The 26,922-nt window shown below is 38.4% G+C and overlaps 1 protein-coding gene across 1 annotated transcript in view; it reads left to right on the top strand.

Moving 5' to 3' along the window:
* The window catches only part of LDB3 (LIM domain binding 3), a 184,815-nt gene that overhangs the window by 123,959 nt on the left and 33,934 nt on the right, over positions 1-26,922 (top strand). Inside the window, exon 8 of the mRNA XM_084635588.1 lies at positions 19,876-20,046. Within this exon, the coding sequence (XP_084491714.1) occupies positions 19,876-20,046 (171 nt within the window). The remainder of the gene's footprint in view (positions 1-19,875; positions 20,047-26,922) is intronic.

The following is a 26,922-nucleotide window of genomic DNA, read 5'->3' as shown; positions in this document are numbered from 1 at the left end:
TTTTCTGTTGCTAGCCCAATATTTCGCCACTATCACACACCCAAAAAAAAACACAAACCCAACAAAAAAAATCAGACCTACAAATGATCATCATTGTAAAGGGGATTTTTTTTGCCTTCTGATAAATTATAACTTTGAAGTATTGATGGGGGAAAGATATAGCCATTATACTTTATTTAAATACAGAGAGAAACAGACAGAAATGATTGTCAGATTTTCTTGGGGGTTGAGGGGAGATATACTTTTCCAGGAAGTGTTACTGCTGTAAGAAAGTCAAACTGGAGCTAGATAGTTGGGAAGGAAAACATACTAAGCCGAGCCGAAAGGTTCTAAATACGTAGTCCTTTTAATTTATTTCAATATTTAAAAAATGTTTCAGATAAGACCCTAGATGTGATAAGTTTATTTTTCTTGGATGTGCTATATTGTTAAGAGTCACTGCTGGCAACATTGCTTATAGTTTTCCCTTTAAAACCAGAATTTGTCTTGGGGAGAAAGATAGAGGTAGAATGTGGCAGCTGTTAGACTGTGAAGAAAAGGGGACTATGTGACACTTTGTTAGAGATGGTTTAGAAGTAAAAAGAATATATGAGACAATTCATGTACTGAGTTTTTAAAAACATGTTGTAAGTTTCAGGCAAAGTGCTGCTCATTCTGTATTGCTCTTGTTTTGATCCCTCACTTTTTTCTGTATATAGCAGCATGCTTTATCTGAAATAAAAGGATTTTAAAAACTAAAGTAATGCTGTGCCTGTTTTACACAAGTACTTTACTCTGGAAAATAAAATAAACCTTGGAAGTATATGAGAAGGAGAGGAAATTTTCTTTCCACAATAGAGAACGTTGTCAATAAGATTTTCTCAATTAAACATAATTCTTACAGGTCTCAAAATGATCTGAATTAGAAGGCTCGGTGTAGCCTATAAAAGGACAAGAATAGAACTGAACACATAAATTCTAAGTAACAAAAGAAAATAGGATATTTTTGTGGATTTTGGAGAGGGAATTATAATAATTGCACAAATTCCTTTGGTAGTCTGCATTCTCTGAGGTGTTGCTAATATTGACTTAGTACATACCTGCTGTGTTGACATGTGGGTCATTGCTGGGGGTTAGAATGAGGTAGCTTTGTTTCAACAAGTATATTGCAAACATTGCAACAATAATTTTATTTTCAAATATATAATCTGAAATCAGGCAGGTTTAACAGAGAGGTCCAAAAATAAATACCCTTATTCTCTGCTAATAGGATATCAAGAAAGCTCCCATTGCTCTTTCATATATAGTTAATGCTCTCATGGTCATATAAAAAGAATGTAGTCTAAATTAAAGTGTGTTCATGGTTTCCGTGGAGATAACTGGTGTTACTGTAACAATTCACACCATGAGTCATCAGCAGGGATTGAAGTAAGGACCATCAGCACTAAGCACAGGTCTCTACCACTTGAACTAAAGATTTTCTCTGTTGGGGCATTATCCAAAGCCTACTGGAGTTTGTCCATTGACATCTGTGAGCTTTGGAGCAGGCCTGTTAGCTGGTAGCAATAGTTGTGGATCAAACACTAAGTCAGTGAGTTACACTAAAATTTTTCTTGTACTTTTTGCTAGTTCCCAGCCTTCTAGTTCTAATATCTGACTCTTCATGACAGGGCTGAATTCACTAAAACTTCTATCTGTCTTCTGTGCTGTAGAAGCACATGTAATGCTGCCTCAGTTGGAGAGGTTTGCATGGGCTTCCACAACATGGAATACTGTTTCAAAAATTGAGCTGTATTAAAATTCCTTAGGAAGAGTGTTTAGAGAGTGTGGGCAGTGGTTGCTTTTGAAAATGCCATAACTATTTTTTTTAATAATCACCATGGCAATCCAATTACAAATTAAGCCATATTATAAATATTTATTAATAATTTTAATTTATGGAAATGCCAAGGGCCAGATTCTGATCTCATTCACATCTGTGTAAATCCAGAGTAACTCCACTAAAGTTAATGCAGTTATTCTGGATTTTCCCAGGGTGTCACTGAGAGCAGAATCTGGGTCAAATAAGTGAAAGTCTATTTCACATAGAAGATTTATAGAGAGTTTAAAATATCAATATATAATTTAGTGTATTCATTTTTTAAAAAATGATAAATATTTCAAAGCTAAAATATTTTGTGTCTAGTTTAAGATTGAAGTAAATCACTTCTGAATTATTAAAACCAGAGTGTAAATGTTAATAGGAATTGTATGCACTTACTATCAAAACACTGTAATGTATGTAGTTTTATTAGTAGTGGCGGGTGCCACTAATAATGACAGAAATAATCCCCAGAATTTAAGTGCTTTCTATCTAAACATAATTCTCAGTCTTTGTAGGTTTTTGAATAATCAGAAAAATGAAACGTATAATGTATCGTAACAGTAACTGAAAGAAGGGATTGGTCTGCCCTAGTTCTTCCTAAATGCACATCCGAACAGCTTAATTACCAGAGCCAGATTCAGGGGAGGCAACACATGCAACCAGCTAGTGAGTCGGGTAGAGGAGGGGCACTAGAAATAGTTGTCCTCCTCTTCCCTGGAAAACATGCAGAAAACATAAACTAAATAATCTCTAAATTTATCAGCATTTAATTCTTTAATTGTTTGTATAGGGCTCATGTAAAATTTTGTAGAAAAATGTAACTCTTCTAAGGTTTGAAATGCAATCCTAGAAATCAGAGACAATAAAGACCTATTACTGAAGATAATCCATCCCCCATTACTAATGCAAAATTATTTCATATAGCACATATTCTAATGTTTTGTTCAGTCCCATTTTAACAGACTCAAATGATGGATCATATTCATGAAACCATTTGAAAACCAAATACAATTATTTCTGGTTTTTTTTTCTTTTAACAATTCATTTTAAAAGGAAAATTCCTTAAAAAAAATCTGCACTTCAATTAATGTTTAGATTGTGTCACAAACCATCCAAAGCCAGAAAAGTCAAGCTGAAGCAGTTTTATGTCATTAACAGATCTTCCACTTTTTCCTTGTGATTGGGAATTAGGTTTCCACTGTGAAGTGGAGAAGTTAGGCCAGGAGTTGTCTTCTTACTCAGTCCCACTGCTCAAGAAAGTAATGGACAGAGAACTGATGAGAATTTGCAGGGGGCATCAGAAAGTGACTAGCCTTGTGATTAAGGCCAGCTCTAGCCTGGATGGGCTCCATCACTAATTTATACAGATTTTCTTAGTTCATAGTACCTTGCTACTGCTTTGCCAGAGCTGTCCTCTAATCCTTTTCAACCATAATACCATATTCAAGAGCCTTTTGTTTTGTCCTAAAATAGCAAGTTAAGGAGAGAGAGTATGGAGACGTATAACATTAGAGTTCATTTTTCAGCACCCTGTGAGAAGGTCTAACTCTTGGGAGTGACATTTGTGGTTGGCAGGTGTATCTGTCTGTCTTTAGGGTATAATCTGAAACATGATTGTTTTGTTCAGTGGAGGAATGTTGGTGACAGTGCAGCAGGCTAGCTTCAAAGGGTTGTTTTGTAAAGAGCCCACAACCCAAATAAGAAGACAAAGTGTAGCATGTGGGCAATGATACCATCCCAGCAATCTTGCCCAAAAAAGCCCAATGTTTATAACATTTAATGAAGATAAAGCCAAGGTGGTGCTACTAGGAAATCAAAACGAAAGGCCTTCCAGGTAAATCTGCTTGTCTGGTTATGACACAGGGAAATGCTCATTTTCTGCTGTGTTCTAAGCCTGTTTGATCCCAACTAATCTGTTTCCTAAATACCCTTGTTTTGCCCTTCAGTACCCTTCAAATGCTCTCTCTCTCTCTTATCCTCTTCCAGTGACTAGACTTGCATCAGGATAACTGACTGCATGCAGTGCATGCTGGTACGTGGCAAGTGTGTGTTTGTGAGAAACCAGGCTTAAGAACCTGACCTCTCATGCTTCCTGCATGAATGGATGGCGAGAGAGGAGATGCTCTGGGGCTACTTTACTTACTTGCCCCTTCTCATACCCTGCCTATGTGGGAAGGATTTTAAGCTTTTGCTATACAGCGAATCAGTGAAGAGGTCACTTTCTCCAAAATATGGTTTCTCATGCATTGTGTGTGAGACAAGTTGAGATTGTATTTGTTCAGTAAGAAGGGATGGGTATGTAGGGACCATTTTAGCACTGCTGGAAATTCAAATACTTCTATATTAGAACTGCTTCTGAATTCTTCATGCAAAGATAGCAGACGTGAGACATTATAGCGTACTCAAACTTTGGTTCCTACAAGAGAGTGATTTGATTTTGAAGCTTCTTTGATACAGTTTCTTCTGCCAGACTCATTGACTGGGACCTGTCAGTGTGGTTTCAGCAACTTCCTGGGTGTCTTGCACACAATTTTGCTTGTAAATGTGAAAAGCTAGAATTTGATGTGTTAACAACCACTACTAACTCTATGAATGTATTGAATATCTGGCTGTGGTGCCCTCATTGGTCAGGCACTCAGGACCTCCCCTTCTCAATGTTCTATCACGATCTCCAGCCCCATATTTGAAAATTAATATACCCAAACCCTACTCTCAGTTGTAAGAACCTGTGTCCCGTTTAAGCTGGTAAGAGCCTTCTGACACACCCAAATCAAGACAAACACCTTGGTCCTCTTTCCTCATTTGCTAAAATCTCCAGTTGTTAGCACCCTCTGACCCTGCCCAATTGCCAAATCTTCCCATCCATGAATATGCTATGTAGACTACTGAAATCCTTAGGTGGACCCATGTCTTATTTCACAGGGCGTCTCACAAAAAGAAAGCCAGGTGTGTAACTAACTCCATCATGCAGGGCACCTAAGTAGAATCGGGAAATAATGAGAATGTTATCAGTTTTATCTTGTTCCAGCCCCTCCCTGCCCCCCTTGACACACATAAGAGTTTCAATGACTTAAGGATAGTGAATAACCTTGATAGTTTCTGGTTAATGTGGAAACCTGGTTGATGTCAGAGAAGGCAACTTGACGAAAGCTGGTGGCAAAGTGGCGCCACAAACTGTTAGTCTGGTAGTTTTGTGGGAACAATGAATTTCTGGCCACTTGTTTCCATGCCACCCCTTCTGGAGAGATGGCCTGATCCAGGACGGTGATGATGATGATTTGTAATCTGTCTAATTAATATTCATTTAAAATGAGGAGTCCATACAAGGTTAACAAAAAGAGTGAACCCATCCTCAAATCAGTCTGTAGAGGGGAGCACGTGTAAGCCAACAAACCTCGTCATAGCTCTAGGTCCACCATTAGCGACTGTGGACTGAACTGCATTGGGAAAGAAAAGACTGTTCTTCACCTGTCTTTGTCTTCTACATTCTCCTATCACTGACCCTTCCTGCATGGACTGTAGTTTTACTTTAATTTTCATTTGTCTCTTAAGTGCAAGTTGCATGTATATGTCCTTCCACTGATGTTGATCTCACTGTAGCAATACTGCATTTCTCTATGGATTGTCTGAATCCTTGTGTTGCCCTCAGTATGGTAAGGGAGAATTAGCTCTTGAATGTACTAAGTGTTACATCAAGCATGTCTAATCCAGAGGTTTTCAAACTGTGCTCTGTGGAGGTTCAGTGGTTCACAGAGCATTGGTTAGTAGTGCATGGCTGATCATATAGTACTGGCTCCTCTTCATTACTCCCAGCTGCTGAATTGCATTAAAGACAGCTAAAAATTTACTAAATATTTTCCAGGTAATTGCTGTAGTTGCTACAGGAATATCATGCAATTATAAATGGAAGGGAGGAAAAGTAAGAGAATTCACGAGACAATCTCTATATTAACTGTGATCTGTGTTATGAAAAACCCCTGTTCTAATCCATACCATTTGGTTTTTGGCTTAGAAATTGGGGGAATTGAAAATTATCTGAGGCAGAGCATGAAATTTAGGGCAATAGTGAGCAGAGAGGGTAGAAAGTACTTTAGAACTTTTTTATTCATGCCCATTTATTTTTAAAGAATTATCACTCATCACTAAGACTTATTGGAACTGATTCTTTTCCCTCTTACACTGGTGTAAATCAGGAGTCAATGGAGTCATGGTGGTGAGAGGGGAATTAGATCCAATTATGCGGTCTCTAGATTTGAACATTGGCTCTCATTTATCTGCAGCTGTCACAGATGTAAAACTAAGGCCCTGATCCTGCAATTGGATCAACAGTAGCAGATCTCTGTGGCTTACCCAAGGCTGGAAGTAACCATGCAAGCAGATCCAATTGTAGGATTGGGACCTTATACTTCTTCTATATCAGATGGGTGGATAAAGAGGAGAGCTATCTGAAGTGAATTTATTTGCTTCTCTGAAATGCATTCTGCGCATATTTCAAACTCCTCCTCTTATTCATAATTTTGTAAGCATAACTGCTTACTAAAGTAACCTGATAAAATATACTGAATTAGTGCTCAAAACCTGCCTGATAGCAAATGCATTCAAATATAAGTTAGGACACATATACTTGCATGCAGAATATGTATACATAAATCTTGGAAAGGAATTTAAGGCTGTATCTTACACTTATTATGCAATCACATACAACAATTCTAGACCTGTTACATGGCTGTTTCCTAACACTACAGCATATTTATGAATGGCACCAAAAACACACACAACAGTTGCTTTTATTTATTTCAGTACTGACTGTTGAGCAAATACAGAATTGATTGCTATGTTCTTCACCTAATGTATAGTAATTTTTTCCTCTTCTGTGTTGGCTCAGTCTGTGCTAACCAGGATGCCTTCTAAGAGAGCAATATTTCCCTAAGGTAGACTTGCAAGCAGACTTTCTGGCAGGATAAACTGCAGTCAGTTTTCGAGTAGGTTGCTCCACTTTCTTAACTGCAGTGGCTGAGAAAGAGACACTGACTTTCCTCCTCTCCCCCTTTTTCTGATCACTAAAGTCATAAACTAAACCAGCATGTTAATCACTGTAACTTTCAGCCTTTTGTCCTCTTCTGTTAACTGTTTCTTCCTTCATGTTTTGTGCCGTCTTTGTTGTCAAGTTAATGAATAATTACAGTTACAATAATACAACTTCAAGAAATATAGGGATAAACATTCACACTTCTTTGTGGTTTTGTGCTCATGGTGTCATGGAACAATCCCTACTCAAACATAGGAACAACCACATTAGATCAGAATACAGGTCCAGTCTAGTCCAGTATCCTGTCCCTGATCTTGCCCAGTTCCAGATACTTTGGAGGAAAGTACAAGAAACCCTGTGGTAGGCAATGATGAAATAACTTGCCCACAGGGAAAGTTTCTTTCTAACCTCCATTAAATATTCACAGACAATTCTCCTTGTATTGTTACTTCTGACAAGGAAATCTAACTTGAAGACAAATACATTTATGATAAAAAAATAAGAAAACAGTAAAGGATAAATGAACTATATAAAGGAAAAACATCGGAAATTTATTAAGGACCAGATTTTCAGCAAACATCTAGCATATTTTGTTTTTCCATTTATTGACATGGGATTTATGTATGTAATGCCCATAAACATCCCAGGTATAAATGGGAAGATAGAACCTTTAACTGCTAGAAATGTAGAACCTGGTAATCTATAAATTGTACTTTTCAGTTGTTTTATCTTCAAACCAGGCACCTCAGCCTGTGCTCTGGCAGGTAGAACAGAAGACTATTTAATGGTCATAGAGCTGAATACTGATAAAGGACTAGCTATAGCCCTCTCATCTTCTTGCCCCTTTCGCATACTCTGTGTTTAGGGTCCAATCTCACAAGTATTGCTGAGTATCCTCAATCCCCACTGACTTCAAAGATGGGGGACATTTTAAGATACTAGAGTGGGATTCAGAACAGCTTGATTCAGTTCCTAGCCTTGCCACAGACTTTCTGTGTGACAACAAGCAAATTACTCAGGGCCTAATTTTCAGAGGTGCTGAGGACCAACATGTCCAGTTGGAGTGTACGGGAGATTCAGGTACTCAGCATCTCTGAAAATTGGGTCCTTAATCTCTTTCCACTTCAATTCTTCCGCTGTTATACAGCAGTAATACTTCTCTACTGCACAGGAATGCTGTGAGGATAAATTCCGTAATGTTTATGTAGCACTCAGATATTACGTTGATAGCACCCTAAAAGTACCTACAGAGAGAAAACATGAAGGCCTCCTAGGAAGCCTTCAGCACCTTGCATAATCAGGCCTTTACTACGGATAAGGTGCCCTATCTGTGAGCCTGTGACAATGAGGGAAAGAGCTCTTCAGCTGAATTTAAAATGCCTGGATATGAAGAAATATCCACTGAATCACATACCATATTGAATTAAACGGTGCTGAGATATTTAAAGGAACATTTTCAGTTTTAAAATAATGTTTTTAAGAAGGAATGTCTTCACTCAGGTTGCTTATACTACTTTAGATTATCACAAATGAAAGACTTAAAAAAAATCCTAATTCACTTTTCACCATTTACTGTATTGGGCTTGTGGAACTTTTGCACTTCTTTCAACTTGAACAATGTGGACTAATCAGTTTCCCTTTCACTGATAGTGTCTCACACTCCAGCACAGAGTTCCAATTGTAAACACTGCAGGGGAAAGTTTAAATCCAAACTTTTTTTTGTTTTTAAAAGAACTGTTCACTGGATTTTTTTTTAAAAAAAATCTGTAATAAGCCCACTCTTGCTCCCATTGAAGCCAGTGGAAGCCAAGGGCTTGTCTGGAATTACAGGGCTGCAGCGGCACTGTTGTAGCACTTCAATGAAGATGCTACCCACACCAATGAGAGAACGCAGGTAATCACCTTCTCTGAGAGGCAGTAGCTTGAAGCCCTCATGTCAACGTAGTGCTGTCTACACCAGGAGTTAAGTCAGTATATTTGCGTCACTCAGGCACATAGGTGATGCGCAGGGAGGAATTTGGGGGGGTCAAGTGCCCCCCCCAGATTTCTGCTTGGCCTGCTGAGGGAGAGGGAAGGGGCTCTGTCCTTTTCCTGCTGTCCCTACCCCCCGGCATGCTCGGCCCCTGCCCATGGCAGCTGGGCCTTGGCAGGGAGCGGAAGGGGTGGGACCAGCCACTTCCCATGCCACTGCTCTGGGTTGCTGCTCTGTGCAGCACGGCAGCTGCCTGAGAGAAAGCCCAGCTGGGGAGGCGGTGAAGAGCCACCCCCGGCCTATGCCCAGCTGCCGGAGACCAGGGCCGAGTGAGCCAGAGCACTCACTCCCCTGGCATGTTTCCGGCTCGCTCAGCCCCTGTCCCCAGCAGCCGAGCCCGAGTAGGGGACAGCTCATCGCCCCCACCACCTCCTCAGCCGGGCTCTCTCTCTCAGGCAGCTGTTGCGCTGCACAGAGCAGTGAGCTGGAGTGGTCATCTTCAGCTGTGTGACAAGTGGCTCCATCCTGCTCCCCACCCAGGCTCAGTTGCCAGAGAGAGCAGCCGAACATTCTGGGCGAGAGGCATAGCATGAGAAGGACAGAGGCCCTCCACCTCCTGCAGGTAACTTTTGGGGTGGGGAAAACGCGGTGGCCCCAGGCTGGGCGCAGGCTGAGGAGGGGTCACACATATGGGGAGGCATGAGTGGTCTATGCTAAGGGGTGTAGATTTTCCACATCCCTGAGTGATGTAGTTATACCAACTTAAGTTACTAGTGTAGACCAAGCCTCCTCATACAGTTCAAAGTGCAGGAAGGCAAAATTAGAGGAACTCCTCTAATACAGCAGCACAGATGGATTCTGAGTTAGGGAGCTGAGCCCAGAAAAAAGATAGCAAAGCAGGAATGAGAACTGCAGAATAGCTCTGACCCACAATTTTTTTCTTTATTCCAAAATTTATTTCTTTTATTTTCTAATCAGTCCTCTCTGTATCTGCATGATTTTAGAGGAAGAGTAAGGAATTAGATGTGTTTCAGAATAGCAGCCATGTTAGTCTGTATCTGCAAAAAGAAAAGGAGTACTGTTAGTCTCTAAGGTGCCACAAGTACTCCTTTTCTTAGTAAGGAATTAGTTTTGTTAATTCTGGAGAAAGTCTAGGATTCTCTTTTTAGGAGTGAGTGGAAAATGTGATAGCTCTGAGTTCTCATGTGCTTAACTTGAGTGCTGGTTTAACAATGTTTTACATTTGGTTTCTAAGTGAAAACAACAGTAAAATATACTGTTTGTTGTTCAGATTCTCTAAAATCCTTATTAAAGCTCTCTAAAGTTCAGAGCCTTTTGGCTTTCAACAGAAACAAGTGTGTTTTGTAAATGTGTATGGCAAATGTGTATTGCATTTTGTTACCTAATTTATTAAAATTCTTAAGCTTGATAGTTCAGTGGGTGGTTTTTAAAAGTCTTAATTCCATTCCCTCAGTCTGTCTGCATGATCATTTCATGCACTGTATTATCAAACATCCCCTAATTTCAACTATATACTGCACTGTGTAACTGAGACTAACAGTAGAATGGACAAATATATGTGTAGAAATATGTATAGTCACATATAAAGCTCCTACTGAAATCTGTGGGAGTTGCCACCATTTTGTTATAGGGGACATTATACAAGGCCCTACTATCTAAAGCTGGTTCACCTGTGTGGGAGACAACAGGGACTGAAGAAAGCCCAGGTTTGAATCTCTCCCTGATACCCCAAAACTACTCTCCACGTCTATAATCATATTTGTGTGATCAGCCTGTATAATCACAATACAAAAATAGTTTAAATCTCATTGGGTCAAATTCTTCCGTGATGTAGTTCCACTGACTTTACTGAGCTTGCAGTAGGGATGAATTTGACCCATTAAATACAATAAGTGCAGTGGTTTTAGAAAGCAAATTAAGTTCAGCATTCCCATAGTGGAAAGGCTTAGGGTTTGGTCCGTTTCATCTTCAAAACACTCTGTCAATACTCTGTACCAATAGCTAAGTCCAAATTCCAGTTCAGCTGATTCAACTACAGGAGTTGTTCTCACTCACAGAGAGGAGAATAATCCCTGATGAAAATGTGCTTTGTGCATTTGAGTTTGTCTTCTCCCTTTTCTCTCTGCTCTGAATGAGTTTTTTTCTCCCTGCTTTGTTCTGTGGAATTGTGTTTATTATAATTGTTCCATACCTCTCTCTCCTTTAACATCAGAACGCCCCTGCCACCATTATTAAGCAGTGCCCTACACTTGCACAGTTAGTGAAAGAGTTCGGGTGAAGTGCTGACCCCAGTGAAGTCATTGGGAGTTTTGCCATTAGCTTCAGTTCAGCCGGGATTTCGCCCACCTCTGCTGTAGCAGGAGAGGGTGAATGAAGTTAACCATAACTGCAGTGGCCTAATGCTACTAGAAGCCTTATCCCAATTGCTTGTCTTTTGGTCTGGACTGTTTATTTTTTTTTCATAACCCATTTTGCTGTACGGGAAATAAACCATGCTTCAGATTTTTCAGGCTATGAGTTTGTTTTTTAATATTCTTGCATGACTTTGGTTCTTGGTATATTATTTTAACACTTCTTTTCTTTCCAGAGACTAAATCTCTAACATATCCCCCACTTTTTTCAGCCTGGCTACTTGATATATTACATTCCGGTGAACTCACGACTCGGTCATCTATAGAGCTAGTGTTTGGTTTGTCATCACTCTAGAGAGGTGAACTGATCCAGCTTGGGGATTCAGTTTTAAGCCAGTATCTTCCATTCTGAGCAGCGTGACATCCTTATTAAAGGCAGACAAACTTGTTCTGCTTAATTTCTGACATAGTGGGTTTTGAACATTTCCCTTGGACTCATACACTTTTGGGTTTGCCTTTCACTTAGGAAATATGGTGAGAAGGAGGAAAAGGAGAGACAACACAAATACAATGAGTCAGACCCACAGGAGTAAATTAGAGTAGTTCATATGACTTCAGTGGCACTCCACTGAGTTGCACCTGTTAAGGGTCTAGTTTAGTATATTTATATGTAACATACATGCACAGCAGTGACTAATACTAGCCCACCTTATGAAGAGAAGGGAATGGCTCTTCTATCCCTACTATGCTACCCACCTTCCCTTAAGCAAAATAAAAAACAGAACCAACAACAACAACAAACACACACACACATACCACTTCCTAGAGGGGAAACTTTCACTAGCACACTTCCCCCTCAGAAAATGAAAATTCAACAGCTGCTATCAGGGATTGCTGTTGTCCAAAGGGATGCAGTCAGAGCTGGCTCACTGTGGCTATAAGAGGCATCTTACTTTATCTTTCTACATAGTACCTTTGAAAGCAAACGGCTTTTTAATTAGTATTGTATTATTAAATAACATGTATCCAGATTAGGAACAATCAAACAGTATATAATCAATGGTAATAAGTATAATCTACAGAAATACTCTGTGAAACTTTTTAAATACCATAAGCAAAGTAGAAAAATGACTTGGCCTAACAAATTAGTACATTTAAAATTTACATTGCATCTTTTTTTACTCTTAGGTGTCAGAATAAGCCTCCCTATTCGAGATAGCATTTAAGCATATACTTAGGTCTCAATTAAATCTGTGTAAATAGTAGGCATGGATGTAAGCCTATTCTTAAGTGCTTTCCTGAATCAGGTCCTAAAAGATTTTAATTAGTTGAAAAATTATGTTTCAGAATTATAAGATGGAGTATTAAAGTCTTAAGGCCCCAGTCCTTCTAACAGTTATACATATATTAACTGTACTCATATAAATAGTCTCATTGACTGTGCTGAAACTAGTCTGAAGCTTATAGTTAAGCACATGTATAAGTGTTTGCAGGACCAAGGCCTAATTCTGTACCACTGAAATCTGTGGGTGTCTTGCCATTGACTTCAATGGGAATCCTTCATTTGACTTAAATTGATGTTAGACTGGGGCCTTAGTGTCTTGTCCTTCAGCTCCTGTGTGGTTCACATTAAAGTAAATGGGAGTCTTATATGTATTACAAGTTCAAAATGGCGCCTCATAAAGGCACTTGCCAGCTCACCCCTCCAAGTGGCTCTCTTTGCCTCCGTCTGTCTCTTTCCCCAGCATGAGGACCATTGAGGGGAAAGCAGGGCTGGAGATGCCCCAGACGCCTTCCCTTCCTTCGTTGCCCCCCAAAATTAACTTGATACTTTTGGGGGAAGGAGGAGAGTAAATGCTTGGTAGGGAGGGGAGAAGAGGAACCTTACAAGGGTCTCTGTTGCATGTAGCCTCACTATGTTGCTCAGCTCCAGTTGAGCTCCACACTGCGGAGGCACAATCCTAGGCTTTGTCCCTTAGGGCCTAACTGGGCAGGATGAATTGCCTCTTACACATTTTTAAGTGAGCCCAGACATGTAATGCAGCCCATCTCGTAGGAGTCCCTGTAAGCCATTAAAAAACAACAGCTTCACATTGAGCACATACTGGTAGTGCACATCTTTTCTAAGACTGGTTACCGCTTCAGAACATTGGATACCCAGGGACAAACCAACTCTCACTGTGATTGTCTTCACAAACCGGAGTTGGCACATGAGTATGTTCTACTGGGATACTAAAGGGTTATTTTTTAAACAGGGCCATTACTGAAGCCAAAGCTTCCCCCAAATACACAGAGCGGTTGATTTTTAGTGTGTCGCTGAGCCTCCATTTTACTTTAACAATGAAATAGAGTTGCCTACAATTAACAAAGAGAAAGCTTGTAAAAAAAAATCACACATCTGGGTTCCAGCACATTTTCTATCTAATTCTTAAAAAGAAAAAAAAATTGATTCTAGGGTATTTCTCACAACAACAATAGTCATAAACATCGAGAACATAACTCTAAAAGGCTTTTGACAACCAAACATCTGTCCTCACTCTGCCTTCTTTTGCTGCTGTTCTTCCTTCTCCCCCCACCACTGGTACCTGCACTTGCTTTATTCACACTGTATCCCCTCCTTTCACAGTGGCAAGGAAAATGTTGCTGCAGCAGCTGAAAACAGGTAACGTTTGTCATGTATTCTTTTTTCCTCGGACTTTCCACAGAAAGTTTTTACCTACAAATGCATCTGATGTAGTCACTCTTTGAACAGATGCATTATAGTGGTATTTCAGCTGAGATGATTTGCTAGAGGTGTGCATTTTAATGCAGATATTTGAAAGATTCCTGGCCAGGTGGCAGACTACATTGGAAATGTGCAAAATATACCACATTACCTTTAATTCTAGAAAACAGAAAAATAAGCAGCATTTGATCCATGTTTCTGAAGTTCAATATTATAGTTATTCAGCAGAGGCGAACAGTCCAGAAGTTCAAGGACCATTTCCACTTTTAATCAGATTCCAGTGTTGTGGTCTGAGCTGCTCCTCAGTTTTTTTAAATCTAAATTAGTTGAATTTCTTGGCATTTTAAAAGCAATTCTAACTCTGATTCTTGAGTTGTATTGATCATGGATTAAAAAGATATGAATCCATACTATATATAGTATTTTCTTGCATTTATATAGTGCTTTTCCTCTCAAAAGATTCCAATGCACTTACAAAATTCATAATCTATCTATGTGTATATCTGTGTTATATACATTTATGTAGATGTAGATAAAAATAATTTCAGCACCAAACACGAAATGCAGCTATTTCTAGGATGAAGCACTGCCATTATTTATCAGAGCATAGCAACTCTTCATAAGTTCAGAGCATAGAAATAAAGATTTAAGACAGTGACTTCCTCTGATATCTTAATTACTCCACATGGAACAAGGTTTTATGTCAGCTTTTAAAATAACCATATTTGAACAAGTATTACAGAGAGTTATAATAAGAGTAAGTGCGAGGATTGTCACCACTAACAACATGACCAACCGTGACTGGCATTCCCAGTAAGGAAAAAAAATTCAACAGTTGACTGGATCATACCAATAAGATGGAACAGAAGGGGAAGGAGTTGATATATGAAATAATTAGCAACCACATTTACAGGGAATGAAGGGTAGTAGCTAACACTATTGCTTGTGTAGGACTGACCACAAGATTATACTGTTGCGTCATTGAAACTTAACTGCAAATCTCTCTTTGTTGGACTACCTTGAACAATTTCAGACGTCTGTCTGGTTTTGGTGTCACACTATATCTACTGAGTCACTTATGGTTGGTTGTGTTATAACATGTCTTCACCTCCAGTGTCTCATTTCTGCTAGGTCTTGTTTTGATACTATGATGTCAATAATGTGGTCTCCAGTTTTAGCTGAAGGATAAAGAAGACTGTAATGAACCTGTAGATCTCTATCCTGGTTCTCAGAACGACTCCTGACCATAGTCTTTAATACGGCATTGAAGATTGGTATGATTTCACATGTGACTCTGCAGTGATATCAAAGGGGACTTAAGGGATAAAATAAGAGGACATTGGAGATTTGCTGATGTAAATCTCTTCCCAAATAAGATGTCAGTCAGAAAACTGAAGCCTTCTTCATCAAACCAAGAGCTAACCTGGCTTTTTTTAGTGCTGAGGTTCAGCAATTTCTCACTCTTTTTCCTTAAGGCCTTTCCCAGTGCATTGACATTCTAAGTCCTACGCCAGAGGGGTAGACATGAATGTTCTGAAATGATGTCCCATTCGTTAGATTACATGGTAGGCGTTTGGATCTCAGAAAACTAAGTGGAACAAATACAACACTTCTCACTTAAAAGCACTGGCTACTTTTTTGGCTGGAACTCTTCTTCACTCTCAAAGACCTAATATTCATTTAAGCAACTGGTAATGTGGTTAAAAATATATCTCATGCACATACACCCTTCTAATCTTTGTTACCCAGCCCTACAGGTTCTCATCATGTGGCACAGTATGTGACCTCAAGTGTTTGGCATCCTCCTAAGTCACGCACCATGGATGCCAACATTGACAAAGCTAAGCCAGTGGCCTCCAAGGGTTCCGTGAGGTTTGGAACGGGTTCAAGTCAAAGGGAAGCCAGTTACATCAGGACTGGCCAGAAAGCCCCTCTGACTTCATCCAATAATCAAAGGTACACTGCAACATGTAACTCCATAACTGACCTGGCTTGTGGCTTTGGTATGGTTTTGTAATAACATTCTCTAACTCTTTCATATGAAAAATCCCATTGCCTAAAAGTCAAATATCTAAGTACTATAAATTTCACCAGCTTTTAGTTCATATGCTTCCTGTTGTAAGTGACTTTCTGAATGGCTTCCTCTACCACCAGGCAGGTGACAGTCACATAGGAACCATCTCCACAGAAACAGCAACCCATTCTATTGAATGGATGCTCAGTTGGCATTTGAATAGAGCTCTTCTTTCTACTAATGCAAGTCCAAAACACATCCATGTTGTATTCTACTATAAATGCAATCTCCAGCAATTCCATTATTAACATATGCTACAATAGAAGAGATTAGTTCTTTGACTGCACATTTTGATTTATCTTCCCTACAATTTCAATCCTTATCCTACCAGAGATTTCTTTGGAGCACCTGAAACAAAAACAACTTTGTGCACTGCTTAAAAGAGACTAACTACTGCTTTAATAACCTGCTCTTTAGTTACTATTGCAAGACTCTTAGACCTGGAATTTCATAGGGCTAGGACTCTTCTCAGGTAAAGGAGTGTAATCTGTACTTATTTTTAGGTGTGTGTTTGTGCGTGTGTTTTAAATATGGTTGTTAATCATTATCATCTGCTTAACCTCTGCTGAACTGTGTTCCTTCTCACGTGTGAACATCAAAATGGTAACAGAATATACGTACATGCGTGTGTATATTCATCCATATAACTTTACCATGCTGAACATTTCATTTTATAGTTTATTAAGGATATTGAGCTATTTAAGAACTTACATTTCCTTTGATTATCCCCTTAAAATATAAAATACTGTAAAGACTGATGGAATGGGGTGGTTGGTTAAAAGTGAACTGGAGAAGAACCAGTAAGGAAATAACAGTAAATCACTTTAAGGTACTTAATCATAAAATTATTATTCATGCTCTGATATACAGTAGCTATTTCATTTTATAAACTATGACTTCATCCCTAGTCAATCAGCAGACACCTGAAGAACTGCTAGGAACCTCCTGGCTCTGCCACTGATTTTCATGGTGGTCTTTGGTTACTCTGAATTCTGCCCCAAGTTGCACCCATTCAGTGGGTTGAACATATTAACTGAGGGCAGAATTCCCTTTGGATTTGTTTACCTATTTCTAAAAAGAAGAGTTCTAAGAGTTAATGTATATAAAGAGCTTTCAAGCTGCAGACATTGTATACGTGCTGAGTATTATTATTTCTACCCAAAAAAGAAAGACTTGCTAAATCGCTACATATTTCTACAGCTTGCTCTTTTGTGTGTATGAAATGTTCCTCCTGCAAAAGGTGAAATCCTGGCTCTGGCGAAGTCAATGGCAAACCACCCATTGCCTTTAGTAGAGACAGTATTTCCAGTCTAAGGTTTTGTAGGGGTTAATCCAAAAACTGATTGTTCAACACAACTACAAGCATTCATAAAACAGGGAACAACCAATTTCTGCTGTCATTACACTGTGGTAAAGCTGGAGTGATTCCAGTAAAGACAGTGAAGTTACTCTGGATTCTACTGGTAGAAGTAAACAAAGTATTAGGTCCAAAGTGCAGAAGTTAAAGGTAGCAAGATCACATTTCTGACTTAACTATTTATATATGCTTTGTGTAACTATTTTCTTATTCTCTGGAATAATGAATGCATATCCTAGTGATCTGCAGTTGCAGGAGAGGGATTCAGGCCTATGTGACTTTTAGATTTCTAGTGCTTAAGTAAAGAAACCTTCAAAACATGTAACATTATTGTTTGATGTCCTTATAATGTATTTTAATGTGCTTGCATTCAGTTTTATTATATCTACTATAACATGCCCATCCGCCTCAAACCTGCCCACACACAAGTACATGTCCACATAAGTTCTTAGTGTTCCTTTGTTTGATTAATTATTGGGTATGTATTTCAGCTCACATTTAAAAGATTCACTACAAAAATTGAATAACCATACCACAGGCTTATTAGCCATGGAGTGAAGCCTGTGGCAAAATTCCCATTGGCTGTAGTGGGAACAGGATTTCACCCATGGTTTTTTGTCTTGCTCATTTATGTTTCCTCTTAAGAAAAAACATACAGTAAATCTCATTTTATTTGAGGCATGGTTTCAGTCCATGCAAATTTGCCAAACCTAAGGTATAAGAGTAAAATTTAGAGTATCTCCACTTTGGTGTGATATCCATTCCAAAAAGAGGAAATGCAGCTACCACACTGCTTGCATAGACAGTCAAATACATTGTGTTTTCTTTTATCTGTAAACATGGTATTGCATTCATAACTCTGAAGCCAGGGCATTGTACAGCTACAGTGTTATATGCTTTAAATAATACATAATGTATTGGGATAGTGGCTGAGGCAAATGAATCCACAGCATGTTAAAATATGGCATCAAGAACAATGAGGATTAGATCTGAGTTTTGCATATGTATATGAAGGTTGGAAAATTTCTGTGGAAAAATTTGAAAACCTAAATTGTCGATGTGGTGGATATTTTCACTAGCTTATTCATTCTGTAGCTAATGGTAGATACAACATATAAAGAGAAAGAGATGGGGGTTGTTTCCTTTTCCTGTTTCTTTGTTTTGAATTCTGTTTGTTTCCTTTTCAAATGGGATAGTTCCAAATGACTTAGGTGTGTTTATTTCATTTACTGACAGCTGGCTAGTAAATTCACTATTTGCCTTCCGTTTTTTACATGTGTCATTAAAACATTTCAGTCCAGGACTTGGAGAGTTCCTCCTCAATGTAGCATATGCTATTCATGTTGGGCTATGGTCTAATCGATAGGCGATGGCCTGGGACTCTGGAGACTCAGGTTCAGTTCCCAGATGAGCCACAAACTTCCTTTGTAGCTTTGTACAAATCAGTTAATCTACACTGTGTTTCAATTTCCCATCTGTAAAATAGGATAACACTTCCTCACCTCACAGAGTTGTTGTGAGGATAAAATCCATTAACAACTGAGAGGTGTTCAGGTATCATTGTGCTGAGGGACATAGAAGTGCCTAAATAAAGTGTTACAATCAATATTTTGTACTCAAAAAGACTAGATGTAGTTTTGGTTTCAATAAGCCTATTTTGTCATCAGATAAGGGAAGATAGGTTGCTCTGGTCTGCTCCTGCTCCACTTGTGTGACAAAGGGAGCAGAAACTAACTTCATCTCCCAAGCAGGCTTAGGAATGGTATAGCAAACTCATATGCTGCCCCATCCCTTCTTTCAGCCCTGCTGTTGGGGGTGGTGCGGGGCATGTCAGGGATATGGCTTGCTACTCGAACTTTTAGTGGGATGAAGAGTGCTGAGCAGAGAATGACTGAGCCATAATTAGCTCTCTAGCACTGTACCACCCTGCACATTGCACTGAGGAGATTACACCCGATAGTTCCTGCTCAGTAACATCCAGAACAGCAGTAACTTGTAGCAATTCTGTTTATTCAGGCCTATGATGATATTGTACAACTGGTTTCCTTTCATCAATCTAATTTTTTTAATGCTTCCACCTAATGTAATCTCTGATCCGGAAGTTAACATTATGCATAAGTGAGTGAAATTTACTCTAGCACTGAGGGTTCTTGCAGTCCTCTTCACAACCACCTAAGTCTCACGTTCTGGGAGTTTTTTTGCCATTAACTTCAGTGGGACCAGGATTGGGCAGTAAGGCCTTATGTGCTGTGGGATGAATTTCACCCAAATGAGAACATTATTGAACTCAGGATTAAACCTAATTTTAGTCCTAACGCAGCTACAGAAAAAGCTTAACAAATGTGCTTTTGACCTGCCATATCTGTGCTTTCCCCCCCAGTACTACAGCTTGTCACTCTGTTCGCAGCTTTTGGGGCCAAACACAGTAGGTTTTGTGCCTTTACACAGTAAACATACACCTTTTTAAGATGCTTCTTGTTTTATTTAATTTAACTCTAATTAGTACCCCTGTTGAGCATGTGCCAGTGTCTACCAGCTCTGCCTCTGTTCCTGTACCAGTTGCTTCAGCCAATCCGCCTGCTACTGCTATTCAAAACACGTCCAATCAGATGACACCACCATCAGCCACTCCTATCTCTGTAGTACAAGATTCCTTCTCTTCCTCTTTCCAAAGGTAATGCTTTTTTGCATTGTCTTTTTGCAGATGTCTCCCTGTTTGGTGTTTAGAAGTGCTGTGAGTGTGTGTGTGTGTGTACATGGGAGTGGGGGGCGGAACTTTATCCAAGTTTGCAGAATATCGGGAAAATATGTTGCCTAGTTTTATGTATTCTGAAGTTGTTTGTTGTTGGAGTGTTGAATTTTTGTTTGGAAGGAAATTGCAAGATGCAAACTGATCTCAGACAAAATTAATCAAATATACTTGCAAGTGAGGAATATAATTTACATTTTCAAAAAAGAAAATCTGATGTTAAAAATAGAACTGTTTTGTCGCCAGTAGTGAGAACACCAAAGTTTCATAATTAAAATAGCGAGTGAAAATCCTTTACATTGCATTACAGCAGTGTTAAAATTATCAAGAAATAAACAGGTTAATAAATTAGGGAAGCTACTACAAAGATCCATCTGGATTTTAATATACCTAAACAGTGACAATGCCCTTTAGAAGTTCAAAGAAGAAAATGCAAAATGCAGTTTAACCCTTTGGGTGATAACACACTGTGTATAGTAGGATTTTTGATATTTACTGTAGTGTGACAGATCTCAGTATTATGGGATGTGCCATATACAGGATGTCAGTAGATCCATTCATTTGGTGGTTGACTTCTCTATAAAGGCACTAAGTTGATTCATTTCTATTTAACTGTGTTTTTTCTAATAAGATTTTACTATACAATTAATACAAGATTTAAAAAGGAACAAAGATATTAATTCAGAGTCTATTCTCACTTCACTGAGTATTCATAATTGCTGTATAATATTGAGAATTATACATGTATATCTAGGGTGAACAGACTCCTCAGACTGTGGGAAAAATGGGTGAAGTTTATGATGTTGCCATTTACATAATAATTGTCAAAAGAATAAGAATGAATTTACGTTTTATCTTTTTTCTTTTCTCTTTTACAGTTTTTGCTCCTAAAAGCTTTGAAAATCATTTACCTTGCACATTTTAGCCCACTTTAAGTGGCCAGGAACAAAAAGTCTCCCCTTCAATAATATGAACTACTCTCAAAAAATAGAGGCTCAAAATGTAACCTACAGTATCTTAAAATTGCATAATTTGGTAGGAAATGTTCTTTCTGTTCTAAAGCTTTTTTTTTTTTACCTGATATTCTCTCACCAAGACACTTGAAAAATATTTATGAATACTGACTTTTTTTAGCTACTAATATCTCAGATTTCTTTCAAAATACTTTTTGTTTGACTCTGTATTTTTGTTCTGATGCCATAGAGCCAGACATCCAGCCAGCAAAGGGAGACCAAGCAAAGTACTACACTCTATTTTCCTAATTATATTGATAACATCATTGCTTGAGAAGCATTTCACATACAATAATTGTTTAAATAATTTTAGCCCTCAGTATATCTTTACTTAAACTGCTGCACGAAGACAATGAAGTGTATAACACATTCTTGAAAAAGCAAATCCCTACTCCATATAGGTAAGAATATAAACAACCTTTTGGGATTGATCACAACAAAAATGACCATAAGACCCTTGTCCTCTTTACTCTGGCATTAGCTGAATATTGAAATGTTTGTCTTGACTTCTGATTCAAATATATTGGTCCTTACAGGGTAAAAATGTATGCCTTCAAACAAAATACTTGTCTGAACTACCACCTTTCTGAGCTATCCAGAGAGTCCTGTTTTAATATTTTTTCTGTAACTTATGTGTTTTGTCTTCTGTAGGAATGTGCTTGGTTATGCTATACTGTGGGTCTGCAGATGTATTCCATAGAAAATACATGTGTTGCTGGTAACTATAGAGTGGTTGTCTTATACTTGAACTCATACATGGCTCAGTTCTGAGATGCCATTCTTGTTCTCCTTGTAACATTCTTTTGTACATGCTTTCATGCTTTTACTGTGTCCTCTGCAGAGTGCTTGCAGGCCCCAGCTCTCTGTCACAGCCTAAACCTTTCCCTGGGTCCAAGAACATGTCACTAGCAGCTTCCACTGTTTCGTCTGCTATCTCTGCTCAGTCTAGGTATTTTTGCAAACATCTCTCATTTTTCTTTTTAGTTAGATTGTCTTCACTCTTCATTATTCACTCCAGTTTGAGGTTCCTAACTTCTTAAAAGATTGGCTTGGGAGAGAACATTGAGAAGTAAAATTTACTCCATGGAGCAGCCTGTTTGTTTTAATGTTATCTGAATTAAAACCAAGCTAAAAGAAAACCTTGATCTTTCAAGTATTAGGTTTAAAGTATATGACTAAAATATGTTCTCAGAGCTCATACAGCTAGTTGTATGTCAGATTCAAATTTGTTTGTTTGTGTGGTGTTTGTCTAATTAAGAGAGGTGGCAACCCCAAACTGTGTTTTACTTGGTGAAAAATTTGGATCATAATGTGACCAGCTGACCCCGTTTTTAAAGGTTCATCAGACCTACTTTTATTGTATTTTAAACAATGATTAACTAATGACAGATCACTGGTGGGAGAAGGGTTAGAAATAGTTATCATTAGAAACAAAGAATACTACCATAATGCTTTCTGCCAGGCTTTCCTAGTTGCTTTGGAGCATTTACATTTAATCAGGCTGAACAGTAGAGAAGGCAATGGATTTTAAGATTTATTATTTGAGCACAATTAGATGATGATGATGATGATGAGAGAGACTGAGTCAGTCAGTAATGTAGTTGAGATAATAATTATCCAAGTGTGCTTTATCTCAACATAAAACAGACAGAAATCACCTCAGGGCATTGTTTGCAGTGAAAAGAGCACACAGGTTTGAAGGCTAAATCTGGGGAAATTTTATATATAAAAATCTTATATTATAGAAAACATAAGTGACCCACAAGCATATCTCAAACCTTTCAATATGTTGTCATTTCTCTAGCAACAATGCAGAATTGAAAGAGCTCTGGGATGGAAAATCATTATTGGTTCTGGAATGTAAATATGTGCACTAAGCACTCCATCTGTTTCTATAGTTCCCATATTAAGCAAGCTAAAACAAACTAGGCCAAATTCATTCTTGGTGTAATTCCACTGACTTCAGTGGAAATACACCAGAGATGAATTTGTCTCATTGGGCACTACAATTGACTTCAAATTTTCCCCATTAACTTCTAAAAATAGAGTAAGGTCCTAGGTCAAATCTGCAACCAAGGGCATTGCAAATAAATAAATAAAATAAAAGCAACCAGAGCTGTAAGAACTCATGTGGAGAAGTGAAGAACTAATTGATGTGTTAATCTGGTACATACATTTTCACTTTATGTAAAGTTAATGGGTCACTGGATTAATTCTATATATATATATATATAAAGTACAGCAAAATAATTGCTAGGGGAATTCACTGAGAAGCCAGATGTTGCCAGGAGAGGAAAATCTTGCCATAAGACCTTCAATATCTTGGAAGGGGTCCTCTTATTGACATTGCACCACTTCACTAAAGAGTTTTACATGTATTCAGATAAGTGTTGATTTTTAGCTTTCTGTGTGTATGACCCAGATTTTTAAAAGTGACCAGTGATTTTGGGTGCCTCCATTACTTTTGGATGTCCAACTTGAGACATCTTAGAGGCCTTTTTTTCAAAGGGTTGGTGCTCAGTGTTTTCCAAAAGAATTCTTTTACTGCATTTGCATCCAACTCTGTGTTTGGTTATACTTGTAAATGGTGCTGGGGCTATCTTGTTCGCTTGAATGCTGATTTTAACTAGAATTTATTTGTTTGAGAATGGGGTCTGGGATCATTGAGATTGATCAAAAAAAATTTAATTACCAAAGAAGATCTCTTGCTTGCTTGGGGAAAAAAATACTACATATAGTTAGGCATCAAAAGCTATTTCTTTTGAGGACGTGGTCCTAGCTGCCATGTAAGCTCATGGGAAGTATTTCTCTCTGTTTGTAATTAAACCTTATCCATAGATCAGAACAAAAATTGTAAACAAATGTAAGTCCTGGCACTTACTCTTGCAAGCCAGGAAATCTGCATCAAAATTTTGTCAGTCTGCATTCCAAGCCTTCCAGATTGCTACTATCTTTTTTAAAATGGTTGCAAAAGGGATTTGCATGCGTGATTCTTCTTGGCCCTAATGGGAGTTACGGATGTAAAATCACTTGGACATGGATAAATGAAGAGACTCCTAAATGTGCGAGTCCACTCAGCTTCCCATCGTAAGGCAAAGAAAGCAGAAACAGATTAGAATAGTGATTGTATGGAACAATAGATGCACAGAAGCTGCTTGTAGCAAGTAGCAAATAGCAGCTTAGAAGCAATTGCTCATTGTTAGTCCACAGCAGAGGTAATTGGAGTGGAAACTGCACATTGGCTCCAAAGAATTCTCCTTTGAGTTTATTTTTACATTTATTGTGCACAATATCTCAGGCCCTCTCTAAATCATTCCAGGGTAGGGAATCAATACAATATACAGCAAAACTACCAGTGCATTTTTCCTTTTGTAGACTACTTGCCTGGAGAGTTAGGGATTCATTTTTCTCCATATCCTGAGCATGGATTTAACTCCAGGAGTACTAGATAGTTGTGAGGCTACATCCATATGTAGCATTCTGAAAGTTTGTTCCATCTAATTGTTTTAGATACTTTGGACCATGTTCATCCCATTAAAGTTACTGGTTTTACACCAGGGATTACACCTGTCCCACTATTTTATACTTTTTATTCCATTCAAAGAATTGGTCTGTTTCCAAATATTTGTGGTCTTAGCGCCTGATCTTGCCAACATTTAACCATGTAGTAACTTTCTAAAGTTTCGTAATGCAAATTTCAGGCTATTCCGAGGAGCATTTATTTTATTAACATAGCTGATTATTAAGATTGTTTGTTCATAAACCGAAGCTGTCTCCTTTATACTCAGCTTCTCCCTGCTGTCTGATTTGTTCAGCGATGCCACAATCCAGTGCTTCTGACATTGACATTTAACTGCCAGAGAAGTCATTATGTTGTCACAACTGCTGGGCTGTGAGGCATCACTCAGCAGCGAGAGAGAGGTAGGATATAAAACTTCTGTTTGTGTGTACAGTCACTGATAAATCCATCAGAATGAGAGGGAAAGAAATCCAGAAAAAATGTGATGGCTTCAGAAAGACTTTGTCACAACAATATTTTATAGCAGGTCAGTGATTTCTTAAAACTACCCACACAGACTGACCTCACAGTCCTGTCTCAGGCACCGTGTCTACTGAAGTATGGATAAGACAGGGAAGGGTGGATTGATCCAGGTAGGAGTTACAGAACAACCCAGTTCCCAAGGTTCTCTGTTAATTGTTTCTTACAAGTGAGGGATTCATTCATTGAAAAGCAATGCAAGTCTAGTCTGTTGTCTATAAAATCCCAGAGCTGAATTCTGCAATCAGACTTAGTTGGATGGGTGAGTTGCTCTTCATGAATAAAACTAAGGGAGCGTCACCTGAATCTAAAATCCTGAGACACAAAAATTATCTGATGTGTGTTTTCTTGACTGTGGTCCAAATTCTTCTCTCATTTACACCCATGTAACTGCATTAGGCTTAGCCTGGTATAACTGAGGGCAAATCTGGTGACTGTGTGTACACACAATCCTAGTAAGGTTACTTACTTCCATGGTATATTAACTGCTCATGAGGCCAACTATAGATTCCGTACAAACTGGTGCCAGCTCTTTTCCTCCAAGAAAATAATGAGGGATCTCATCTAAATGGAAATGAACAACATTGTGGGAAGGGAGAAAAATAAAACCACAAATACTTTTTATGTTTCTTTTTCTGGGCTCAGTTTGTAACGTTGTCACCAGTTTGTTTTTATAGCCTAACCTTAAGTAAGAAATGCATGTCTACTGGTTGACTTGGGCTAAAAGACAGATTTGTTGTGCATTGTTGATTTCTATTTCTAGGTTACTGATGTAGGGAAGAGAAAGAAGACACCAAGCTTTAAAACTGTCAGTTCTCCAGTTTAAGGAATTGGTTAAAATCACTTCAGAATTTGTTTTTATGATTATGAAACTGCCTGCCTTAGTCAATAAGGATCTCTAACGGACTCTGAACAGGATGAGATGCTGTTAATTACCTGTGTCCATTCTAAATGTCTAGTCACTGGATGACAGCACTCTATCCCTTATATAAGATCCTTGGAATAGTCGCACTGCAGACAATTATCTTTTTTAACTTCAATTTTTCCTATGAATGCTTTATTATTTTGCCATCTTCCTGGTTTATTTTTAAGTAACGATCAGTCCAATAAAGTTATGCTCCTAAACAGTATCATGCTCTGGAGTGAAAGCACAGAGTAAATCAGAAAGCTGTAAATTCTTGGGCTCAATTAGCATTACACAATTTGCTGAGAAACTCCCAAATCAAAATGTAATAGTTTCTCTTGAAATGTCATTGACTAACTGTAGCTTTTTCTTTCTTTTTACATTTTGTCACATTAATGCTAGACATGTGTACAAGTATACAGTGATAGGCTGCTTGTTATCATTATGTTATTATTTTGTTATTTCAATTTTTAATTTATCCACATTTGTTTGTCCGATAGTGTTTTGGAATCAACTTCACTGTCAGTATTGTTGCTCTCAACAAACCAAACCAAAGCATCAGGGGCCTCTCACACTTTTGCAAACCAGCAATGAGTCCATTGACGTCTGATGGAGTTACAATTACTGGTGTATGAGAGAGGAGAATCAGGCCCACTTTGTGTACATGTTAACTTGTGTCAGAGATTAAAATATTAAAGGATGACACATTGTCTTTAACTTGGGTCTCTGAGTTTTGGCAGTGTACCAGCATACGTTGTAATGAGAACACACTGATCGAAGACCCCCTCCTTTCTCAGTGTATGGGTTCAGGTACAATAGTGGTAGTTTTTAGCTTTTGTTTGTTT

Source organism: Lepidochelys olivacea, assembly GCF_965140295.1.
Source record: "Lepidochelys olivacea isolate rLepOli2 genome assembly, chromosome: 7".
Taxonomy (NCBI): domain Eukaryota; kingdom Metazoa; phylum Chordata; order Testudines; family Cheloniidae; genus Lepidochelys; species Lepidochelys olivacea.
Note: the sequence above shows the minus strand (reverse complement) of the source record. Positions and strands in the feature narration are given on the sequence as shown.